At 42.5% G+C, this 18,323-nt stretch overlaps 1 protein-coding gene across 2 annotated transcripts; it reads left to right on the forward strand.

Moving 5' to 3' along the window:
• Positions 1-258: 258 nt before the first annotated feature.
• LOC307169925 (uncharacterized protein) lies at positions 259-12,923 on the forward strand. Of its 2 annotated transcripts, none has more exons than XM_079890797.1 (8): positions 259-657; positions 2,086-2,388; positions 2,662-2,991; positions 4,015-4,332; positions 5,062-5,169; positions 6,341-6,646; positions 7,195-7,509; positions 11,428-12,923. In XM_079890797.1, the coding sequence occupies exons 1-8, from the start codon at positions 612-614 to the stop codon at positions 11,517-11,519; spliced, it is 1,818 nt and encodes a 605-aa protein (XP_079746923.1). In that variant the 5' UTR covers positions 259-611; the 3' UTR covers positions 11,520-12,923. The 2 variants fall into 2 exon arrangements, with proteins under 2 accessions (XP_079746923.1, XP_079746922.1); XM_079890796.1 differs by having other exon boundaries at positions 261-657; positions 6,338-6,646.
• The last annotated feature ends 5,400 nt before the right edge of the window (positions 12,924-18,323 follow it).

Here is an 18,323-nt window from a genome sequence, read left to right on the forward strand (position 1 = left end):
GCACGCGACAGAGTCCGTTAAAGTTGACGAAGTAGGTCCCAAAGCTTCCCTAATCTTTTGCTAAACAGTAAACACTCAAAAGTAAGTCTTCTTCACAAAAAGAGTAGGCTAGGCTACAATACTTTTAGGGACGCAGTCCCATGTATGCATGTGAAAGACGATTGAGCCAATCAGAGTAGGTATGGGGCGGAGTTACACGTACGTGCAGCCCCGCCCCGTTTTGCCTGCTGCAGTCAGCCGATTCCCGTGCCTGTCCCCGCACTCGTCCTGAGGACAGCTCCCAATAAAACGTCACGTGCATGATAGTTAAGTTTCACAATACAACTTCTTGGGAATATCCAGTCACTGATCCTAGAACTTTCCTTGATTGTATCGAAATCGAGTGTCACGGAGAAGATTCGGCCATTTTTTTGCTTTTAGCCTATTTATTTATTTTAACGAGAGAGTAAATATACAGTTACTCTTTCAGTAAAAGATATTGGCTAATCAAATGAATCCTTCATCAGTCGGCATGGAGTCTTCTGTCGAGCTTCAGTCGAGTTTTCATTTCTCTATCCTCGGGAGCGACTGACAGCGGAGCAGATTATTGCTGACATCTAGGCTACAGAAATATGAAGAACGTGTTTGTGATCTTTATGTTCTATGTTGCCACAGACGGTAAGCTTTGTTTCGTTTCAGTTTGTAAAATCCTAATCCCAAATTTATTTTCATTTATTTTATATTCTTATTCACACAGTTTCTTACTAAATTGTTAATGTTTAGTAAGTTATGCGTAACATTTTAGTATAGCCTTAAGGCACTAACAGTTTCCAGGACTCGATACATTTATTACCTTTTTAAAGGGCACGATGTCAATCTTTGTTAAAATGGGATCTGCCTGGTTTAATTGTTAATTAAGTGTAATGGAGATGGTTATTTGTAACAACTTTGCTGTAAGTAACATCTGTGTTTTTATATGGCCTAATGGTAACACTTTACTGTAAGGTTTTATTAGTTAACTAGCCTTATGCTAGTAAACATGAACTAAGCAAGGAGCAAGGATGAAGACAAACAGGGAGATGATATAGACAAAAAATAAAAATATACTACAATAATAAAGATTTTGACAAAGACTTTAAGACTTTTTATTATGTTTTTGAAGCATTTCAAGCTCTAAAACATTTTAACAAACTCACTGAGGTCTTACTTTTTATCCATTTACAAGTATAGATATGATACCCATCAATAAAACAACAGCATCAGAGAAGGGTGAATTTAAATCACTTTAAAAAGAGGACATCTTGTTGGGTTGTTTCTGTATTAAATCACTAACTGGGTAAATCCCTAACATTATCTTGTAATGAGTCTCCTTGACCTTTGGGGCAACTAAAGCCATATAACTGCTAAAAGATGCGTCATTATGACATAAGAAATACCCATTATCATTTGATAAATAATGAATACAAATAATGCCTTTCCTATACCAATTACTTTTAAACAGAGATTTTCCTATAAATACAGCCCTATTACTCCAAAGAGTAGAATTGTTAGGTGAAAAGTTATGGGTGAATATCATTTTCCAAAAAGCAGTACTTGTTTATGAAAATTAGATACCTTCAAAGGAATCTTACAGAGGTCAAGATCACATCTTACGGCAAATTCGCCAATATATTTAATAATGTCGTTAGGAATATGGCTCCATATTGAGTGTGACATTTTATTCTGAATTTACCAGGAATAGGTTCAAAATCATTGGCTCTCAAGCCTTCATGTTCATACTCTTTAATCATATGCAATGTAATGTAAATAATGTTTTAGTTTTTCATATAAATGTAACTACTCTTAGTGCAGTATAGCTTTCTCTTTGCGATCTTCTCCAGATTAGTGAGTTTTATGGTTTTATTGCAGGGTGTTTTGATCTCTTCTTCTGTCTTGGCAGGAAAACCAGTCTTACACTGATATAATGATGTATTGTTTCCATGTGTGTCTCTTTGGGATGATGCAGACTTGCAGAACACAAGCTTCTGGAAGGAACAAAAGTCTGTTTATAATTACATCTATTTATTTTATTTTTTGTCTGTGTAACTGTTCCTTTTTTATCTGCAGGAGTGTTTGGTGAGTCAGTGTCAGTGACGGAGGGAGATTCTGTTACTTTACACACCAGTCTTCCTGAAATACAGAGAGATGATGTGTTACAGTGGAGGTTTGGAGCTAAGGGTGCCCTCATAGCTCAAATCAACAAAGGAGCCAAAAAGAGCTCTGTATATGATGATGGGAGATTCAGAGACAGACTGAAACTGGACACTCAAACTGGAGATCTCACGATTACAAACACCAGAACTGAACACTCTGGACGTTATGAAGTAACCAGCACCAGATATACTTTTAACAAGATATTCACTGTCACTGGTGAGTATTACACTTTGAGATGTTTACATTTCAATGTAACAATATTACATTTTCTAAATGTTGTAATTAGCATCTGCTCTAGTTCTCATATGCCTAGAAATGGTTATGAATGCTAAGCAGATGTGATTTAGTCGTAGAACCGTTTCTTTATGACCACAACACACAGGAGACTTCTCATGTGCACTAACCTCTGTAGGGTCACAAGTGTTGTTGCTTTATCCAGGAGAGTTATCTTGCAGTAACTCTTTCCATTTTTTTTTTTTTTTTTTTCAGTTCTGCCTGTAGATGCAGTGAAGACAGTGTCAGTGCTGGTGGGAGATCCAGTCACTCTAAACACTGATCTTACTGAAATACAGAGAGATGATGTGATACGGTGGAGGTTTGAACATCTAAACCCTCCTATAGCTGAAATCAAAAGAAAGGATAGAAAAGTCTCTAAACATGATGGTCCTGAGAGATTCAGAGACAGACTGAAGCTGGACTATTGGACTGGATCTCTGACCATCAGGAACACTGAAATCAAACACTCTGGATTTTATGAAGTTGACATCAGCATCAGCAACCGACACACCATACACAAGTCATTCAGTGTGACTGTCAGAGGTGAGTAGCTTGTGCCTTTCAGGACCGGTTTCACAGATAGGGTTTAGATTTAGCCCGGATTAGGCCTTAGTTCAATTAAGACATTTAATTATCTTTTATAAAAATGCCTTAGAAAAACATTACTGATGTCCATCTTGAGACAAAACAATGTCACTGCGGCATATTTTAAGATATGTCAGTGCAAGATGCTTTCAGTTAAAACAGCTCAAGCATGTATTTTAGTCTGGACTAGACTTAAGCCTGGTCTGTGGAACCGGGGTTTAATGTAATAATGAATTTGACTGGATCAGCACTAAAAAATGTAAGATTAAAAGTGTTTTTTGCACTTGATAATTTTTTTAAGGCTAAAACAGATACATATCTGGAACTATTAGTTTAATAACTATTGTCTTCAAACTCTCTCTAATGGAAAAATATATGGATTTATAAATGGCATAGTGTTACTAACAGGACAACACCATTTGTTTCGAAACTGACTGTAATATTAAAGACGGCATGTTGCACTCGTCTTTTCTTCTCTATTGTGACGGAACAAGAACAAATGTGGGCGGGGCTTGATTTTGTCTGTGGGGAATTGATTGGATGGTTCTGGTTTGCTATTGGTGGATCGCATGTGAGTGACAGGTTGCCCCGCCCTCATCATCAGAGAAGAGAAGAGATGCTGCAAGAGGGAAAGTTATTTTGATTCAAGATTAGAGGCACATGAATTTAAAACTAATAATGATGTGGACAGAAATCATTTAGAATAAATACTGCAATATTTCATTTAAAAAAATAGAAAAGAATTGTCCATTTTGATTTCATGGTGACTTCAATTTTGAGGCCACACCTTTCCCCATCAGAGAAAGGCTTCTCATGCAAGAGATTTCTTGATGTGTGCGCGTGGAAGTGCGTGTTACAGTTTATTTCATTGTTTTGGCAGATTTTTCTGCCTTCTCTTTATTAGTGAGCGTTTTTAACTGCAATATTTGTTTAATCTTCCTGTAAGCATTTCATTCTCTGTTCTTGTGTTTGTCATGACAGGTGAAATGAGGACAGTGTCAGTGATGAAGGGAGAGTCTGTCACTCTACACACTGGTCTTGCTGAGATACAGAAAGATGATTTCATAACGTGGATGTTTGGATACATTATCCTAGCTGAAATCTATAAAAACCAGTCCTCGCTTGACCAACTATTCTATACATATGATGGTGCTGATGAAAGATTCAGAGACGGACTGGAGCTTAATAACCAGACTGGATCTCTCACTATAACACAATGCAAAACCTCAAACTCTGGAGTCTATGAACTGAAGATCAACAGACATGCCATATACCTGAGGTTCACTGTTACTGTCAGAGGTGAGTTGATCAAGTGTAAATCAGAGCTCTGTAAACAATCATGAAGTTATATCAACAAATTAAAAATAATTTGAATTGTTAAACATGAAATTTGTATCTTTAACTGTTTGTTAATCGCTCAAAATAATCGTGGTGCAAATTACTGAAATATTTGTATAGAATACTATGTTATAAAGTAAATATATAAAATCAAGGTTTGATTCTTAAGACAATCACTTTTTATTCAAATTAATGTTTTAGTTTTATTTAAAAACTGACCGTTGATTTCACAAATGTTCTAGTGTATAGTGTGTATTTGTATGCATTTGTTTATTTTTATTTTTTTAATAGTAGTATTTACAATTTTCTCAGGCAATAAAAGAAAGCTTTTCTTTTTTCTTGGAAGAAACTAATACAGTGATGATTTTTGTTAGTTATCTATGAACATGTCAGAGCCCATGACATCTGCAGTAAATGCTTTAAGACCGCTGGCATGTTTCAAAACGGTTTAATCTGCATTTACTGCTAATAATGACTTATTTGAAATCAGCCCTGTGTTCACATCAAACACCATGATACAGAAGATGAACACAGTGAATTAGAAAATCATAATATCTAAAATTATATTAGAGGCTCAATTATGATTCAAATTAAACAGAATCAGATTCACATTTACTACTAGCCTATAAGTGTTATAGTCAGATTTATTCACTCATACTAATGACTGTCTCTCTTTATCTTCACCACCAGGTCTGTCTTCAAGGGAAACAAGGTGGATCATTGTTGGTGTTGTCCTGCTGGTGTTTGCTGTAGTTGCTATTGTGATTTACCGTCGCCTCAAGATCTCTAAACTGAAACGTAAAGCACATCATATTATAGCTAATACAAGCAAGAGAAAAACAATGAGCTTTGCTAGACTGCATTAGAGTTTGTTCAAATTCAGGTAGACGGTTGCATAAATGACTTAAATTATTCTTACAAGTACAGTTAGTAAAATCATTTTTTTCTTCAAGACCGGTCGTAACTTTTCTAAGTCAGTAACATTAAAAAGCTGATTGCTCTAATTAGAATCTGAAAAACGATACTATACTATATTTTAGGACAGTCTTGCAACTGGGTCGGATTGCACCAGCCTATTCATAAGTTCTTAAAAAAAATATTTAGTTGTGTGCAAGGTGTAACTTGGTGCCTTTTTACGTCAAAGTTAGTCTAAGTTGTAACTTGCACACAGCTGGTGCAACCGGTCTCTGGCCCCAGGTTTCCAATTGTTTTATCAAACTGTGAGTATATGAGTACTTTATTTCCTGCCCTGTTGAAGCTGGTAACATGGTGTTAGCTGGTCTCCCACCCTGGTCTGTGGGATGGTTTTAGAGTCATCTTTGGCTGGTCAGGCTGGAAGACGAACTTTAAAGTCGGCATGAAATCAAATTCGACAAATCTTCTTTTTATATGTAAAATTGTAGTGTTTGTTATCTGTGCACTTCATTATTTAAAAAAAAATCATGTGCCCTTATAATTTTTAATCAAATACATTACCCTACCATCCCCTCGAAACGACCTCTCTTCTCTTTCGGTCACGTGCCATGGCGAAAGGGTGCGGCCAGAGCCGATGAGGGTGCGGCTATCGGTGTCTGTCTCGTTTCTGCTCCGCCTCTCAGAGAAATCCTCCACAACTGAATGTAAAATGGCATTCAAATCTGCCTCCATTTTGTTTACAACGCCCAACCTCCAACGATCCAATCAATTCCCGATGGACGAAATCAAGCCCCGCCCTACATTTTTTTCTAAGTTCAGAAGCCTTTTCACTTGGATATACGTCACAACAAGGAAAAAAATTACAATCTCAACTTAACGTTTCATGCCGACTTTAACAAACTTAGTCCACCTTAAACCAGCTCAAGCTGATTGTTGGGTTTCATGATCAATCACTGAGTAGGTGAGATATTTGGAGCGAATGATCAGTGCTGATTTTGTTCATATTTGGTTTTCTTGTTCTGATTTCTGTTTCTGGGTGCTGCTGACACAGAAGCAGTGAAGTCAGTGTCAGTCCTGGAGGGAGATTCAATCACATTACACACTGATGCTGAACTACAGGCAGATGATCAGATCCTGTGGACGTTTGAAAATGGAAATTCCCCAATAGCTGAATTCAGAAGAGGAAAAATCTTTACATTTGATGTTCCTGATGGGAGATTCAGAGACAGACTGACGCTGGACAAGAAGACTGGATCTCTGACCATCACAAACACCACAACCACACACTGTGGAGAATATAATCTACAGATCAGTGGAAGTGAAAAAAACACATTCAAGAGATTCAGTGTCTCTCTCTTTGGTGAGTATAATTCTGCCCCTCAGTCTACTCAAAGAATATAAAAATTTTCTGCAGAGAACTCTTATGTTACCTAACACATGACAAATGTGACAAAACCTAAAAAATAAAAACCTAAATTTTACCTTATACTAAAATATAAAGTCTAGAGTTCATCAAAATAAGAACTGTAGAATGGTACAAACATACAACAATGAGAAAAAGTCAAATGTAGAACAAATGAAATAAAATTGATCTGATTTTAAGTTAAATGTTTACAACCTGTTTCCTGACATAAAATTACACTGAATTAGTGAATGAATGCCACATGTATTACAGTAACTGATCATAAATGAATCAGAGAATATGATTTGTCCAAAACACGATCAAAACAGACATGGGAATTGAGCTATTTGACTTGTATAATATATTTATAGCTACATTTATATTTATATAATGAGAGGCTGAGTTTACATGAGACACTGAGCATTGCTTTACCTGCTTTTTACTATGGTTTGTTTTCTTGTTCTAAATTCTTTACTATATTTTCTATTTTTGTGCTGGTTTGACAGATGAAATAAAGCCAGTGTTAGTGATGGGAGGAGAATCTGTCCTACTGGACAATCATACTATAATACAGACAGATGATGAGATCCTCTGGATGTATGGAGACAAAGACATTGTCATAGCTGAATCCAAAGGAGGGACCAGAGGGACCACTACAGATCATGGTCCTGACGGGAGATTCAGAGGCAGACTGAAGCTGGATCATCAGACTGGATCTCTGACCATCACAAACACGACAGCTGAAGACTCTGGACCGTATAAACTACAGATCAGCAGAAGTGGAAAAAACTCATTCAAGTTATTCAATGTTTCTGTCTCTGGTGAGTATCTCAAATATTCCAGTGTAATAATGACCTTGATTTAGATCAACACTGTGTCTGTCATGTATGTGTACGTATTTCAGTTCCAATCATAATCAATCACAACTGTTTGTAATTATCAGGTATTCTTAAAGGGGCATTCTACCCATTTGAACATTGTTTTTTATTTAAAGTGGGTCATATATGTAGTCGAAATGTAAAATAAATTTTGAATTTGGTGCCTTCGTGACCGAGAAAAGACAAAAAATAACTTCAGGACGCATTTGTATGAAAGACAACAACTCCCACAATGCACCACATTGCACAGCTCCGCAAGCCACTCCCACTAATCCAGAAAGCGCATATCTGCCTATAAGAGAAATCACTCTTCCGTCTACAAGGCTAGCTACCACCAGAGCTTGAAATTCATTTCACATAAAATGTCTAGTTAGTTGGCGAACTCATTAGTGCATTACTCCTCGTTTGTATTTCTTTCGAAAAGGTGAATTATTGCATGGTACCTGGATGTTCAGTCAGAACATATGCGGTGCGAAACTAGGATAGTTCTCAACACAAACGTCCGTGTCCTCGTCTGATTCAGAGATTTCGTCCAGGAGAAATTGTCATCGTTGAAATTCTTTGCCGCAGACGGACTCTATCTCTGTGTTCGTAGCGGTTCGTAGTTGCATAGTGAGATCACCGGCGCCACCAGTCCGCCCTAACTCGAGCCAGTCCGGGCTCCTCGTCCGCGGCAGGCAGGTCTTCTGCCTCGGCTGCTCTTCGCTATAATGCGGCTTGTAAAGGTAGCCACAAACACCTGATTCAAGCATCAGACTTCCGAAATCCTCTTCTTCTATATCATATTGAGCACTCTCCTCCGCTGTTGTCATAACTTTACATCTGTCTCCACAGCGCCTGTTAGCTTAGCTTCAAACAAGATGGAGGATATTGCTTTCAGTTTCAGAGAGTAAAGTCCCACCCACTGATCTGTAATAGGTCTGTAGCGTGAGCGGGTCCCGCCCCCTGGGAAAGATGAGGAACGAGTGTCTGTAGTCTCAACAGAAATCCCCCCCTCTTACACTTCCTCCGACAATGACGCAAAATGACGATTTTTGCGTCATTGTAGGAGGAAGTGTAAGAGGTAAATAACGGATTTCTCCCGTCTCAGGGGAAAATGAGAGAGTGTTGCACGACCATTCAATAGTATGACTGGGTTTCTAACAATGCAAAGCTTAATGCAAATGGGTGGAGTGTCCCTTTAATACCTGATAATTCTTAATGAGCTACTTCAGGTGTGTTTTAGGTGTGTTGCTCATGAAACCCCAAAACACATTTTTTTTTTAAATGTAAACAGATATGTACAGGCTGCACATTACTGAAAATACTAAAAGCACACATACAATTGTGATGCGATCTGGGAAAACCCGACGGATGTCGCGCTGGTACGTTTTCAGGAAGATCTTAAAATAGATCGAATGTGAGTTTTTTTTGTCAAAATTGGCTTTTCATTCAATTATTATTCTATAGCATCTTATCTATCATCTCTGAATATATCTTGGCAAAATTCACTAGTTTAGTGCAGAAAAATAGCAATTTATAGTGGCAAGCTGAAAAGGCTGTGTCTTTCTCTTTAAGAACACGCATGGCGGAGGTGCAAAAATAAATAAATAAAATAAAATCGCCCATAGCTCTCCTTCTGTTAACACTACAAAGACAGTTCACCTATCAAAATAGAAGAGAACAACGGAGTCTGAAGTAGCTGCTCGCTTAAAAGATCTTGCTCGCCTCTCAATCGTCCAATTTCAAAACGGTTTTCACATGATTAATTTTCAGTTCGTAAGGTTTCGAATGATACCTAATCTATGATGATTACTAAAATATGTGATATGAAAACAAGGCAATAAAAAAGAGTGCCAATGGTCCCGCTAGTAGGACGTGACGTTAATTAAACCAGTTTTTCTCAAAATTCTGTTCCTGAAAATCACAGCGATCAGCCGATTTCAGATAACCATAACTTTTGCTTCAGACAAACGATGAAAGACATAAAAACAGATTTGGAAAGGACTTGAAACCCGCATTAATATGGTATCAAAACCTGTAATAGGTCAAATTTCACCATGTGGTGGGTTTTACCAGATCATATCACATTTCATCAATAAGAGGAAATTGGTTATTTTTGCATTTTTCAGAGCAATGTAGTTCTTCCAGGTAGTGGTGGGCACGTGCTGCATTGAGTCGAGGCTTCGAAACACTCCGACCACCGTCTCCACGGTGACCCCTAGTGGTCAGAACAGTGTAAATGCAACAAAAACCTGGACCAAACATGAAAAAAAAAAAAAAAAAAAAAAAAAAAACCTTTACAAATCTATTGCAATTTTTTATTTATTTTTTATCTTTCAAATGCAATGATCTAATTATCTTATAAGATTATCAAGTGTTCTTTTATTAATTGTCAGGGTTTATTTCGGGTTTTATCATGGGTTTTGGCTGGATGCTTGTATTATGGGACTAGACTTTTTGACACTGAGTGGGGCCTGTATAAATGTGACCAAAGCTTAGTCATTCCCCTACAGTAGGGAAAAAGGACAGTTGATGTACCCTTGGGCCAAGCAGAGAGGGGAAGCAGCTGGGTAGCATAATCGAGCAGCAGAGCAATCCGGGAGAAGGAAAAGCAGAAGTAATTGAGTCGTCTAACATCCCATGGGCAGCCCCTTATTCTTCAAAATGAAGGACTCCTCCTGGCAGTTTTGTGTGGACTATTGCCGCTTAAACGCAGTCACGAGAAAACTTGTACCATCTACCTCAAATCAACGACACCCTGGACTGTATCGCGGGGTTGAGCTGATTCAGTTCCCTTGACCTCCGGAGTTACTGGCAAGTGGAGTTGGCTCTGGAGGCCAAACCAAAGACCGCTTTCACCATCGGCCAGGGGCTATGGCATTACCGGGTAATGCCGTTTGGCCTCTGTAATGCTCCAGCCACCTTCTCCCGGTTGATGGAGCAGGTCCTGGCAGGTGTCTCTCGCCGCTGTTGCGTGGTGTATCTGGATGACCTGTTGGTGCATGGGCCTGACTTTGAGGGGGCACTGCAACACCTCCAGGTGGTCTTTGCTGCTATCCGCCGAGCTGGGTTACGACTCAATCCAAAAAATGTCACTTACTACGGTAAGAGACTGCCTTTCTTGGGCATGTAGTGAGTGCCAGAGGAGTGTGATCATAACATTCAAGACATTCAACGACTTAATCACGGCATAATCGGTTTGGATCAAATCTTGAAAATAGGTTGTTCAAAAGAAGGAAGAAAAATGATTCTGAAATGGTATTAGATCATGTAATCCAATCATGGTTTTGATCTGAATCAAACCCTCAGTATGTGTTGTTCAAAACTGTTTAGTACAATTGGGATAATTTTTACATCCTAAATCCACCCATTAAAAGTAACGCTTTGTTTAGATCCTCTCTCTATGAAGCACCTTATTTCTGAAAAGCACACTGTGCTCTGATTGGTTGGCTGGATCAGTGTATTGCGATTGGTCGAGCGCTTCAAGCGTGTTTGGGAAGTGTCCCGCCCCTTTCGCAAGTTTCATCACACTACTAACTAACTCAACCAGGTCCCGCCCCTTTATTCTGCGAATAAATTATTAAAATGAGGAATACTGTGACGTGTTCGTTCCCGGAAGAAACGTCAAGATAACACTGGAGGCGATTCAGGGAGTTCAGAAACAGTGACACTGATGTAGAGAATAACTGGAGCTTTTTCATGCTCGAATAGCAACATTACACACTAAAGAAAGCTGAACATGTCCTCTTTAAACACATTAGCTTCAGATGGTTTAGAAACTATATTAGTTATATATTTGATTTGTGCCACACATTTCATTGGTCATCCTCCATACAAAAGCAAAGATTTTCATTAGTCATCGGATGTGTTTTCTTTCAGGTCCCACTGCACTCGGAAGTATACCAGAGGAAGGGCGTTTGTTGCAGTCGGTGCGTTATTGCCGTCAAAGATCTATCAGCAACGAAAGCTAATTGTGCTGTCGCCTCTCGTCAGCTGCGCCTCAGCCAAAAAACTGCACTTGAAAACACCAAAAGGAGACTGTCAACTGGTATGTGTGTCCTGCGCCTGCGTGTAAGGAAATGTGTCTATATCAGCCATAGACAGTAAAAGAAATGGACATAGCGATCCCATTGGATTCAACGGAGAAAAGTGTCAATTAGAAGCTCTCACTTCCTGATGGTCGAGTGTACTGCGCAGACTCAAACTGAGCTTGACGACGTAGATGTGACGTGAGCAACCCGTCTGTCTTCTAGCAGCTGTGCCAAGAGAAATCTGAATCATTCCCTTCCGAAACTTGCAGAGACGGAGAGTGTGAGTAGGAGATGTCCGTGAGACAGGAGCAGGAGAAACTTTTGCTAAGTATTCTGATGAATTATTTAGTCATTTTGCCTCCACGTCCCCCCGATTGCCCATGAGCTTCTCCTCCTGTCCATACGGTAATCTCTCTACTGTGCGACAGAGAGTCGTGTGGTTATGATGCAATCGTTAGCCTATTTTTACAAAAACTGCTTCTACGGGGCCATAACGTAAGATACAAGGTAATGGAGCCTTTTATACATTGTTGTGTTTCTTTAGAAATAAATAATGGACAAATGAAGTCTTTAAACGCCTCAGATGTAAAGTTATTCGCTATTAAAGTGACGCCAAAATGAATGGGAGTCAATGGGATGCTAACAGCAGGTGGGGGTCTGCTAATCAATGGCGGCGCCCAGGGAAACTTCAGTTTTTTCTGAAACATTGGCCCCCTGATATCAGCAGGTGTCAATATTCTATTTTAGTCATTCAAAAAGGGAAACCGAAACTAGGATTTCAGATACAAACTGTGAGCAAAGCAGCTTTTTCAATACCTTCTTCAGTATTTCAAGTTGCCTCATGTTATTATGAAAATATTCATGCTTTTGAATGCTCAGGTAAGATGATGTAGCCTTCTGTCTGTAGGCTACCGTCTTGACTTCTTTGCTTGCTTTCATCACTTCCGCGTTTATTCTCGTGCGCTGACTCGTTCACTAACCTGAACAGCCAATCAGAGTTCTCTCTCTCAGCGACGGACAGACACCGACACAACATGCTGAATGATTAAACTTGTCAGCACATTTAAGTAAATTTATAAGTATTTTTGCAACACTAGTGTACCATAGATAGACTGTAGTGTACTCTTATATGACAACATATCTTGGTTCATTTGTCAGAATGTGCCTGTCCAAAGCAAACATGGATTGAAAGTCTTTTGACTATTAGAAAGTCTTGTTAATTGACATGTTACTGTATATTGTTTGTAATAAAGTTAGGATTTGGGGGAATTTTTTCACAGTTATTTGTTTTAGATTTGACTTTCGTTTTAATTTTGTTCATTTCAAATAAAGAAAACATAGGGATATGCTGGTTTGAGTCTGTTCATTATTTTAAAATTAATTTAATTTAATTTTAATTTGAGATTTAGACCTGTCTGAGTGTATGCCTCTGTATATAAAGCAGTGATGCCTATAGATATGATTCATAGATGTAAATCAATTCAGTAGATGCTATTCAGTTTCCGTTTTAAGATGTTTTATTGGCATAACAATTATTTTTTTATATATATATATTACCAAAGCATTTGCAGCATTGCTGCATACAATTAAAATTAAGAACCATAAAGACATAAAAAAAAAAGAAAGTGTAACTGACAGAAATACAAATAGATACCAGTACAGAATAAAGAAAATGAAAGAAGAAATTAATCATTTTGGCCACCAGATGGCCACATTGTACATCCTAATAAAAATGTTCCAGTAATGAACCATTGGAAATTATTGGAAAGCATCAGTGGTTTGCAAAGCTGTGCCAAAAAGATATTTTTATGTGCGTTTAATAATAAATGCAATTAAACAGATCCGATTCTCTCATAACGACTGTTTATCAAAATGCATAAATGTAAAACACTGAGCTAAGCTACACTGAGTGATTTATAGAGTAATCGAGTGTATACTGGATGGTGAAGTCAATCTTGGGAAGTCTAATTGCTGGTAATGAACACTAGATGGCGCTCTAGTGCAGTAAAAGCTGTTTGGAACTCACTTTATGAACAAAACGGGCCAATTAATGTTTTCCTTCACTTTATTTGTTAAGTGTTAGGCTGTTTTGTGCCTAGTACAATTAATTGTGGGAAACTGCACTTTTCTGCAGACATAAAAATTCTTGTGTTGTTTCAACTCAATTTTGGGTCAAATATGAATAAACCCCCAAAAAATTAACCCAACGTTTGGGTTTATCCACATTTGACCCAAAGTTGGGTTAAAACGTACTCGGTTACTAATGTAACCTCGGTTCTCTCTAGAAGAGGGAACGAGTATTGCGTAAGGTTAGCTTACGCATCGGGAAAGTCTTCTTTCTTCGAGATCTGAAGCCAAAAAATTATCCTTAATTTTGTATACATTGTCAACGCAGTGCAGCAGCCGACAGACCTAGGCAGGCTGTATGAGCGTGCTCATTGGCTGCTCGGCGGCAACTGCTTAAGCCTATCGGTGAGCGCTCTGAACGCGGCAACCAATGAGGGCGCTTCGCGCCCTCCGCACCCTTCTAACCGTCAGAATGGGTGTGGCCAGCGTGTATATATTCAGCGCTCATAGGCTAAAATTCTGGTTTTCGCAGTCTGAAGCGCAAAAGCTCGTGGCGCGACACGGCAGGTTACGCAATACTCGTTCCCTCTTCTAGAGAGAACCGAGGTTACATTAGTAACCGAGTACGTTCTCTTACGAGAGGTCTCTCGTATTGCGTAAGGTTAGCTTACGCATCGGGAACCCTTTGTCAACGCCGTGTGCGCCGAGCATCCAGCCCATGAATCCCAGGGAAACCGGGGAAAACACTCTGCTGGGAAATGTGGCCGGTCGGAGAGACGGGCCAGCGCAGTACAGGCACTTCATGCAGCATATGAAATAGAGCGGCGCGGCCGGTCTATAAACATATAACAGTACAAACAGTAGGGCCGGCAGAGCGAGCCCATACAGTACATAAGCACTCATAAGGGTAGGAGAAAAACGACATAGTCGGTCTCACATGAAGGGAAAAATTCCCGCGCGACAGAGAATAATACGGGCGGCCAGCAGCGCGGGCCAGCACCGACAACAGCGCGTAACGGGAAATAGGAAACAGAGCGGATCAGCCGGTCTGAGTCAAACACTTCACCCTGAGTATAGTACCAGAATAGCGCCAGCATATGAACGTAGTCTGCACACGAGAAATGGGCAGAGCATACATGTCACTTATGCTGACAGTCTTTTTGCCTGTAGGGCAGGAACTTCCAGGTTATAAAACCTCACGAATGTTGATGGGGAGGCCCAGCCCGCCGCCATACAAATACCGTGATTAGAAATTCCGCTGGACCAGGCCCACGACGAGGCCATGCCTCTAGTGGAGTGGGCTCTGATGCCCAGAGGGCACTGCAGGTGTCTGGAGGCATAAGCTGCTGCTATCGCGTCCACTATCCACCTGGACAAGCTCTGTTTCGAGGCGGCAAGACCCTTGGTGCGTCCGCCGAAGGAAACAAAGAGCTGCTCTGAACGCCTGAAAGCGGCGGAGCGCGTGATGTAAACTCTCAGCGCCCGGAGGGCATAGGAGGTTATCACTGTCCCCACTGTCGGATGCTGGCAGAGCCGAGAGGGACATAACTTGTGCCTTAAACGGGGTTCCAATCGCTTTGGGGATGTAACCGTGTCTCGGTCTGAGAATGACTTTCGAGTCATTCGGCCCGAACTCAAGACATGCAGGGCTAACAGATAGCGCGTGCAAATCACCCACTCGTTTGACTGAAGACAGAGCTATCAGAAAAACGGTTTTAAGCGACAGATACTTTAGATCCGCGGATTCAAGCGGTTCAAAGGGAAAAGCCTCTAGGGCCGCTAGGACCAAGGACAGATCCCACGAGGGAACCGAGGGGGGCCGCGGGGGATTCATCCGTCTAGCTCCTCTGAGGAAGCGGATAATGAGCTCATTCCTTCCCATTGCCCGGCCGCGCGTCGTCTCAGCGAACGCTGCAATAGCGGCCACATATACTTTGAGCGTGGAAGGGGATCTGCCCTTCTCCAACAGCTCTTGTAAGAAGGAGAGCACCCGCGGGACCCCGCATGCGCGCGGATCCAAGTTTTTAGTAGCGCACCATTTAGAAAACACCGACCATTTAGACGCGTAGAGCCGTCTCGTGGAGGGGGCTCTCGACTGTGTGATCGTGTTCACGACCCCTTCTGACAGGTCAACGGGTATCCGTTGATCACCCATGCATGCAGCGACCAGCGCTCTGGATGGGGATGCCAGATCGATCCACCGGCTTGGGAGAGGAGATCCTTTCTCACCGGGATCGGCCATGGGGGTGAGTGCGACAGCCTCACTAGCTCTGGGTACCAAGTTTGGTTTTCCCATCGCGGGGCTATAAGCAGCACTGAGTGGTGCGTTTCTCTGATCCTCGAAATGACCTGTGGCAACAGGGAGATCGGAGGAAAAGCATACAGCGGGAGGCTGGGCCATGTCTGGGACAGCGCGTCCTCGCTCTTCGAATAAAACTTCGGGCATTGAGCATTGTCTTTCGACGCAAAGAGGTCGATTTCCGCTCTGCCGAATAGGCGCCAGAGAAACTGGACTGTCTGGGGGTGCAGAGACCATTCTCCCGGGGGAATGTTGTCCCTGGACAGTCTGTCTGGACCGACATTCAGGTGGCCCGGCACGTGCGCGGCTCTCAGCGAGCGCAGCGAGCGGTAAGCCCACACGAGAAGGCGTTCTGTCAGCCTGCACAGATTCCTGGATCTGACACCGCCCTGTCGGTTCACATAGGATACCACGGACGTGTTGTCCGAGCGGACTAGCACATGGTGATCCCGTATGAATGGGAGGAAGCGCCTGAGCGCGTTCTCGACCGCTATCATCTCCAAACAGTTTATGTGGAGGCATTTTTCCCGGTCTGACCACAGGCCAAAAGCCGGTTTGCCCTCGAACAGAGCGCCCCAGCCTGAGGTGGAAGCGTCCGTCGAGATAACTTTGCGGTGTGAGATAGCTCCCATTGTCACTCCCCGCTGGTACCAGTCGGCCGCTAACCAGGGCTTCAGAGCTGAAACGCAGCTCTGAGTCACTCTGATGCGGATACCGCCGGAAGCCCATGCTCTGTGAGGCACTCGGGCATTCAGCCAGCGTTGTAGCGGGCGCATTCGTAAAAGACCCAGCCGAAGCACTGCTGCGGCTGAGGCCATACAACCTAGTAACCTCTGAAATGTTTTGAGAGGTACGGTGCTGCCCGGCCGGAGGGACGCGGCCAGGCGTCGAATGCAGCGCGCGCGCTGTGTCGACAGGCGGGCCGTGTACTGGTATACCTGACCGTCGAAGGCGAATCTCAAGAATGGCCTGTGACGGGGTATTATCAGGATCTGAAAAGCACGCGTCTTTTAGATCGAGAGATATAAACCAGTCCCTCGGGCGAATTTGCGCGAGAATTTGTCTGGTTGTGAGCATTTTGAACGGTCTTCTCATAAGAGCCTTGTTCAAATGTCTCAGATCCAAAATTGGTCTGAGAGCTCCGTCCTTCTTGGGAACGAGGAAATAACGGCTGTAAAAGCCCGACTCGCTCATGGAAGGGGAAACCGGTTCTATAGCCCTTTTGCACAGAAGTGTAGCTATTTCTGCTCGAAGTAGATGTGCTACTTCCCCATTCACTCTGGTCTCGATACGCGCTTGAAAGCGCGGAGGGCGGCGAGCGAACTGCAGAGTATAGCCCTGTTTTACTGTGCTTAGCACCCGTTCTGATGCGCCTGGAATAGTTTCCCACGCTTTTGCGTGTGCAGCCAGGGGCAGAATGGCCTCCGGGCTCCGATCGCCGCGCATCGCGGGCTCGAGAGCTCGAAACGGAGGGGCAGGCGCGGCGCGCGCGCTCTTGGTGCTTAGATACGGCGGATCGCACGCAGCGATAGCTGGCCGTTTTACACACAGTGTCCCGGTGGCTTTAGACGGGGAACATAAAGTGTGAGGCGCGACGCGCGATGGCGGCGTCGGGGGCGAAAATGTTCGTTAGTATGTGTGAGCGCTCGAGGGCGGGCACAGGACTTACATTCAGGGGCGGGCGCGGCGCGCGCGCTCTTGGTGGTTAGATACGGCGGATCGCACGTAGCGATAGCTGGCCGTTTTACACACAGTGTCCCGGTGGCTTTGGACGGGGAACATAGTGTGAGGCGCGCGAAAATGTAGTTAGTATGTGTGAGCGCTCGAGGGCGGGCACAGGACTTACATTTAAAACATGACCGGTCGTGCGAGGCCGTGTGACAGAGCGGGCAGTGAGTAGGTGTGGGCACGGAGAAGTGGACACGTGACCTACTTTTAACACTAAAGCGGCTTTTGCCTGCTTCATGAGAGTGGGCTCTGTGAGAGACACGGGATGTATAGTGCTTGTGTACAGGGGTGAGCACAGAACGTGGGCACATTCACTGTACTAGAAACACATACGGCGTCAGCCGTGCAACCAGACATATGCTCTTTTGAAATTTTTCTGGGTTGCCGTGAGAACGGCGGATGCGCGCAGGCGAGCGGGTAGATACCGGCTCGTTGACTGCGGGGTAAACAGCTGCAGTAGCCGTGGCAACGGGGACTGACAGCGTTAAGCTTCGACGGTGGTCCAGCCGCAGGGCTGCGGGATTTAACCGTCTTTTCTTCTCTCGTGTTTAGACGCTCAAAAATACTCGAGCACCCTGAGAAGGTGTGGTGCGAGAGGCGGGTTCGCTTTCTGTAAGTAAGAAAGACTGGCCGCGAGCTCGGAGAAGCAA

The sequence above is a fragment of the Squalius cephalus genome, assembly GCF_949319135.1.
Source record: "Squalius cephalus genome assembly, chromosome: 13".
NCBI classification, from domain to species: Eukaryota; Metazoa; Chordata; class Actinopteri; order Cypriniformes; family Leuciscidae; genus Squalius; species Squalius cephalus.